Here is a 6940-nt window from a genome sequence, read left to right on the forward strand (position 1 = left end):
ACCGCCGCATACTAACTCGATCAAGGCGGACCCTTGGGATACTCTCACAGCGCGGTGGTGAAGCAGGTATGCCATTGTTCTCAAGGGCGCTCAGACTGTTCCATGTCACCCAACGTCGAGGTCAAATGGGTCAATGCGCTTCCGCGCCACTGGCTAGACGCGGGGCTCGCTTGATATCGCTTTGAATGCAATTGAGAAAAAAGAATACATGACTGACCATCTTTGGTGTTGCCGTACAGGAAGAAGTCCCTCCCATTTACAAAACTACCACAATGTCGTCCCTCTCACGTCGCGCATGCTACAAGTGTGGCAACGTTGGCCACTACGCCGAGGTCTGCACCTCTTCCGAGCGCCTCTGCTACAACTGCAAACAGCCCGGACACGAGAGCAACCAGTGCCCTCACCCGCGCACCACCGAAAGTGAGGAAGATCCTGCTCCAATACACCAAGGACACATCTAACATTGCGCGCTAGCCAAACAATGCTATCATTGCCAGGGTCTCGGCCACGTCCAGGCTGATTGTCCTACGCTGCGCATCACCGGAGGCGCTGCTGGCGGCCGTTGTTACTCCTGCGGCCAAATGGGCCATATTGCACGAAACTGCCCTACCCCAGGCATGGGTGGACCTGGACCTGCCGGACGTGGCGCTCGCGGTCCTGGCTTCCGTGGTGGCTTCAATGGTGGTTTCAATACTGTCACCACCAACCGAGCCGCAACTTGCTACAAGTGTGGTGGTCCCAATCACTATGCCCGCGACTGCCAGGCGCAGGCCATGAAATGCTATGCTTGCGGCAAGCTCGTAAGTTGCAGCCTGGGCTGTCCTCATAAACTTGATCTAACATAGCGTAGGGACACATCTCTCGTGACTGTACCGCTCCCAATGGCGGCCCTCTCAATGCAGCGGGCAAGACCTGCTACAAGTGTGGCCAGCCTGGCCATATCAGCAAGGATTGCACCTCCACCGAGACCGGTGCGACTCCTGCCACCCTCAACGGAACGTACACTGATGGCACTACAGCACCCGCTGATGCCAGCGACATTGCTGCCGTTCCCACAGCAACTGTCGCTTAGGCGATATGTGCTCGTTCATCCGTGGGCCTTGCTGTGTGCTTTCTTAGTGTTTTTGCTTGATTTTTCCAACCCACCATCGCTTCCAGCATTTGCGATTTATCTTTTGACGTTACGATACCTCGGCTGCTCGACTGCACGTCCGGCCCCTCGATCATGGCATCGACATCTTTAATGTTTCTCACGACCAATACGTTTCAAGCGTTTGCGACAGGGATCCTGGGACCCATCGTCGTTTGGAACTACGACACAGCATAACGGAAATCAGAATACCCGGAGTTTGATAATGCTTCTTTATCCAACGAACCCTTGACTCTTCTGATCTAGGAGGACCCAGTAACGAAGGATCTGAATGCAGGAGGACGGAGACGATTTCATCGGCAGACTGATCAGGGTGAAGGCGGAAGGGAAAGTCGGGGGCGGGTGAGGTACGATGTGCACGCTCTGACATGACGGGTGGAAGTGGTGATGTCGGTGCTGGAACGACTGGATCTGCAGTGGCCATCTCAACATATCACGTCTTGGTTGTTGAGATACCAATCAATTGCGATAGAGGTCTCACAAAGCTTTTCTTAACCTGTGTTTTGTCGCCCTCGCCCCGTCCCCTTAGCTGCCGATAGATCTGCTGCATTATGCCGGTCAGCTCAAGTCATTGTGCCAGATCCATTCAAGGACATCCTCAATCAGTCTTGATCCCAACAGGAGACAGCCAGCTGGGCCTGAACTGCCGTCAGTCACTGCTCGAAGGTCTGCATCAAGACGCTGCTTCAGAAGCTGATGGCCAAAGTCGGCTTCAAATGAGGTAAGGGACAAGCTCCAGGATCCTGATGCTCTGCCCGTCTGCAAGCTCACTCTTGCATCAGTTCATTGCGCTCAAGCACACAAACTGAGTCTCGACTCAGCACATGCGCACATGAGGGCTCTTCTACCCTCTTCATCTCAAGCTGGACTAGTGGTCAAGAACATTGTCTTCACTCCATTATCTCAACGTCACGTTTGCCTTCCTCGATCTTCAGGCACATGCTCGATTGGCCGCTTTCACTCGCGGAGCAAACTACTAATACCTTCCTGGTCAAAAGCCTTCAACCTCCTTCCTTGCCTCAGCCACGCACTACTGCCGGGGGTTGATTGACGATATCTAGAAGCATTATCTCATAACATCGATACCACTGAATTCATTCGCGCGACCAAGCAAGTCTACCCAAAGCCCACAGCGAATGCCAATACAGCCACCGTGCAAAATGCCTCCACGAAGCCGCGAAGACTTCGCCAAGTATGACCTCCCTCCATCATTATCACTTCCTACCGCCTGCTAACATTGGTCTCCAGGTTCACCAAGAATGGCACTGTCAAGATCATCATTGGCGCCCAAAATCCGCCTACCCAGGCCCAAATTTTCCACATCTATCGCGACCTGCTAATTACCACCTCGCCCTACTTCCGCGAGAAGCTCACCCACCAACGCAACGAGCAAGGCATGTTCATCGAGGACGACGAAGATGACAACGACCCCGCCAATCCAGCGCTCCTTCCCTCGACGCTTCGCGAACCCGACTTCGCCCTCGCACCCTTCAAGCAATTCATCGAGTGGATCTACAACAAGCCCCTAACCCCAATGGTCGGCGACCACGCCCTTACGGCGGACACATACCTTCTCGCTCACACCCTGCGCAGCGAGCCCTTCCGCAACGACATCTTGGACGCGGTGCGCCACCACCATGCGCGTCACCCGGACGAGCAGCTGGGCCTACGCAGCATGGTCAAGCTCGCCCGCACCATGCCACCAGATGATCCCAACCACGAAGGGAAAGTCAAGCTGCTGGAATTCCTCGTCGCGCAGTTGACGTACAAGATCCTCGTGCGCGGCTGGCATGATGGCGGCTTTGCGGGGAATGGGTTGCTCAAGCGCCTATTTGCCAGCAGTCCCGTTGTTGTCATGTGGCATCTGGATGGCTTGCATGAGATGCTGGAGAGTCAGGGCTTCACGGGCCATGTGCAGGGCATGTATGGGCGTGTGAAGGAGGAGGTTGATGATGGTGCTACTGGTGGTGAGCCGGCTAAGGCGAGGGTCAAGAGGCCGAACTTGAGCTTGCCGCCGAATCCGGCTGAGTGGACCGGCTGTTGCTTTCATGAGCACAAGCATCGGGATTCGAAGTGCGCAAGTGCGATGGCTATCGACTAGCACCCTCGGAAGCACAAGCATCGGCCGGTGACTGTCTTGGATCTCATGGCCTTCATAAGTTGGCGGACAGGTCGAAGCAAGACGCCCTGTCATACATTGGAAATTAAGGCAAGGACAGCAACGATATGACGAAGGCACAGCCGGAAGCTCACCGAAGTAGAGCACCAAAGGCCTCAGAAGCGCATCTGAATACACCTGACACCACCCTCATCGACTTCAGCAACCCACTCAATAGCAGATTGAAAGAGATTGGAACACATCTCAGCATCACCCACACACGAGCGTCATGGCAATCTCCGTTATGATAAGATACATGCATTTACCCACACAGTCATCGTTATCCCAGCACCAATCTCCAGGCTCTCCCCAGGGGAGATGGCCTCAAGCAGAGCCGTAAGAAGAAGCCTCGAGCACCAGCACAAGGAGCCTTTAATATCAGAACGCGTCCAACCTGAGATCCAGCAAATCTCTGCCGACACCCACAACCCATCCTAGATGCCTCGTACTGTCTCGGCTCCCACCCAGCATTTGAACCTGCAAATTACCTCTCCAACCCAAGCCTGGACTCTTCGGGAGGCATCTGACACCTTGCAAGGCCGCTGAGCGACTCATTCGCCTCTAGAAGCAGAACGCCGACGCCTCGCGCCATAAGGCAAAGCCACGCATTCGTCAAGCCATTCCGCAGGCTCCTCCATCCACCCTTTCACACTTCATGTTTCCCCCCCTTTTCACACTCCACACCTCACGCTGTCTCTCATCCTCAGAGCGCACAACAGCGTCCGAAACAAGCTATCCATTCTCGTATCACAATAGACAAGGGTGCCCTTGCTCTCGCATCTATACCACTACGGTCACGGGCGAGGGACCGAAGTCGGAGCTAGACTTGGAGATATTCTGGACAAGAGAACATAGATGGACGTTTGGTGAACCTGAACTGCTTTTGGTTAGAATTGCAGGGAGATGAAAGCTTGAGTATGAATGGGCAATTCAGAGCTTGACTGCTTGGCTGTTGGCTTATAGATCACGTAGGTAGGTATGGATATTGCTCTTCGCTTTCCCGCCATCGTTGCCTCTATCCAGAATGGCACCAACTCTGCTGCTGGAGAAAGTATGGACCTGGCCTCCACTCTACAACCACGGATGATATCTCTGCTCAGAGTCTGTTCCTTGCAGTTGCGGCTTGCCTACGCACTTTTTTGAACATCTGCATAGCATCCCATGCCCACTCCTTTTCGACGGCCGTCAACTAACGCACTCAACGCCCTCCCCACTCCCTCCAGGTCTCCCATCAAGCCCACATGCCCTCGATCACTTTCGATTCGCCCTCCTTTCACGACCCTGTATCCTTCGGGCAGTTGCGCCGCCGATGCTAACACCACGCCATCACCAGCGGCAAATACCAGGTCGTCAAGAGAATCGGCGTACTTGATGGCTTCGCGGCTTGCTACTTTCGCTCCGTAGACGGTCGGTACCGTCTTGCCGAAGATGAGTGCGTGTGGCGGGTAGCGGTTGGCACTCTGCTGCGCAGGCTTATGGGCGAGAGCGCGCTTAAATGCAACTATCTCCTTGAGCGTGCGGGCAAGGTACTCACGAGCTGCGGCGGGATCCAGTGTGCTGGTTGTGGCGCCTGAGGTCTTGTGCGGCTTCAAGTTGTTGGTTCCCATACTCGGCTCCATCAAGGCCTCGCCTGCAGGTTCCGCTACCAAGTTCTGGGCGTAGTCTGGAGCAGACGAGCGTTCATCTGAAGTGGTAGACTCAACCCTGGCAGGTTCGGCGTTTATTTGAGGATAGGGGGGCTTGGAAGGCAGAGTACCTGAGCGTGGTGAGTCCGGACCATTGCTCAGAAATCCAGGCAATTGGAGGTTTGAAACGCTCTGCGCCATCATACCGACGAGGCTTTTGCTTCTATCACGTTGCTTTGTGACTGATGTTGGATCAACAGCCGCCTTAATGCAGGGACTAAGATGGTGGTCTTCCCACGTCTTTGGGTCAAAAAAGTCCAAGTCAAGTCGCTCATTGGTGTCCCTCTGAATAAAGCATCGGCCATCTTCGGGAAGTAAAGCAAAACTGGTTCGTATGGTGAAATTGACCTGTGCTGTCAGAACTTTGGAGCTTAAAAGAACATCATCGCCGTTCCTCAGTGGGCCCATTATATTTACGCAGTTCTGTGGAGTGCCAGCATAGAGAACCCCAGCAAAGAGCTCCGGCCGGAGGTTAACTGCATATCGTGTGATGAGACCTCCGAGGCTATGAGCAATAAGCCACGCGCCTCGCTTCTCCGGTGATTGATCTGGCTGATTGCATTCGAGGCCCTCCAGAAAATTGATCAGGCGACCAGCCAGAAGATCAGGGCTCAGCCGCCAGTCGTAACCCCAGTCGTGGACCCTCAGAGTGCCGTTTTTCAAATTGGGGCACTTACGAGAATGTTTCAGCAGCCGTCGGCATATATCAATTGGCCCAATATGTGAAAGGACACCACCTGGTACGATGGTATCTGCTGCTCTTTCCTCGTCCTCTCGGGTCAGTCCAACCTCCAAGTCGGCCTTTCGCAGGTTTAGACCAACTTTGACCGGAGCCCAGAGTTGTCTGTTTGGTGATTTTGCTTCCCTCAATATAGATCCGCGATATCCCCCGAGGATGACCAGATCCCCCTCCAGCTCATCAAGTGCATCGGACAAGATGGGGTGTGCGCGGTGTTGCGACGTCTCTATTTCGATCAACCTTTTTGACTTTCGAATGTTATGAAGGTTGGTGTAGAATCTTTCCTTCTCTTTACCAGAAGATCGATCTCGGCTAGAACTTTGAGCATTGAGCTGAGTGTTCCGGTCTGTTTCGTCATCCGTAGGAGTCGTCTTGCCAAAATTGGTTTTCATGGTGGGTAGGCGTGGAAAACGGATGGTTGAGCTCTGAAAGCTGTCGGTGAGGGCTTTGAGTCTGGAGTTCGCCATCTCTGATACGTGGGCAAAGGCGGTCATATCGTCATAGCTTGAAACGCCTGAGAGTCTGCGGGACAGGTACAGCGAGCTTTCCGAATTGCGTCGTCCTGGTGAGATGGGGGTCAGGAAAGATTCCACATTGCCATCCAGACCTGCAGTAGGCTCTCGTTGAAGCGCTTTTTCCAGGAGTAGCGGGTCACTATGCCTCTTGGACTTGGTCGACTGGGAGGTATCAAGCCTGTGGAATCCGGATTTGCCCGGGGGCGTCGATGGTCCACGCTCGGTGATGTCTGATCCGCCTATGTGCGAATACCAGGCCTTGGCTTGTCGCTCCGGACGATCACTGGCCTTGTCAGCTTTATCCGTTTCCTCTTTCTCGGTCCTTGGGGAAGGCTCGGCGCTGAAGTTGGAATAGAATGACTGTGATTTGAGCGTGGGCAGGGACGGCATGTCGGGCAACATCTTCTTCAAGCTTCCAAACATATTGGACCCCGATAAGGAACGGCGCTTTGTGACATTCCTAACTTCGTCAAATGCCGCTGCTATCGAAGGTCTCTGCATGGTGGGAGCCTTCCATGGTGCTGGGACGGGATCAAGCTGCTGGGTCGGGCCCGGCTGAGAAGATGCAGTCACGGGAGACGGCGGCTGAGTGCCCTCGGGGATTGCTTCTGAAGATTGCGTGCGATCGAAGTAATCTCGAGATTGGTCCAGGATGCGCTGCTTTTCAACTGCAGGTGTTGTGGGAGACTTCAT

General features: G+C 54.2%; 3 protein-coding genes across 3 annotated transcripts; 2 read left to right on the top strand and 1 right to left on the bottom strand.

Annotated features, from left to right (window-relative positions):
- Positions 1 to 272: 272 nt before the first annotated feature.
- On the top strand, positions 273 to 1072 carry HMPREF1541_01717 (uncharacterized protein; the record flags this gene model as incomplete). The annotated part of the gene is made up of 3 exons (XM_008716074.1): positions 273 to 420; positions 475 to 800; positions 851 to 1072. 3 exons carry the CDS (start codon positions 273 to 275, stop codon positions 1070 to 1072), a joined length of 696 nt encoding a protein of 231 aa, XP_008714296.1.
- Positions 1073 to 2310: 1238 nt separating this feature from the next.
- On the top strand, positions 2311 to 3251 carry HMPREF1541_01718 (uncharacterized protein; the record flags this gene model as incomplete). The annotated part of the gene is made up of 2 exons (XM_008716075.1): positions 2311 to 2342; positions 2399 to 3251. The coding sequence occupies 2 exons, from the start codon at positions 2311 to 2313 to the stop codon at positions 3249 to 3251; spliced, it is 885 nt and encodes a 294-aa protein (XP_008714297.1).
- A 1184-nt stretch (positions 3252 to 4435) lies between these two features.
- Positions 4436 to 6940, bottom strand: HMPREF1541_01719 (uncharacterized protein; the record flags this gene model as incomplete). Its single annotated transcript, XM_008716076.1, has 1 exon — positions 4436 to 6940. One exon carries the CDS (start codon positions 6938 to 6940, stop codon positions 4436 to 4438), a length of 2505 nt encoding a protein of 834 aa, XP_008714298.1.

This window comes from Cyphellophora europaea (genome assembly GCF_000365145.1).
Source record: "Cyphellophora europaea CBS 101466 unplaced genomic scaffold supercont1.2, whole genome shotgun sequence".
In the NCBI taxonomy this organism is placed as follows: Eukaryota; Fungi; Ascomycota; class Eurotiomycetes; order Chaetothyriales; family Cyphellophoraceae; genus Cyphellophora; species Cyphellophora europaea.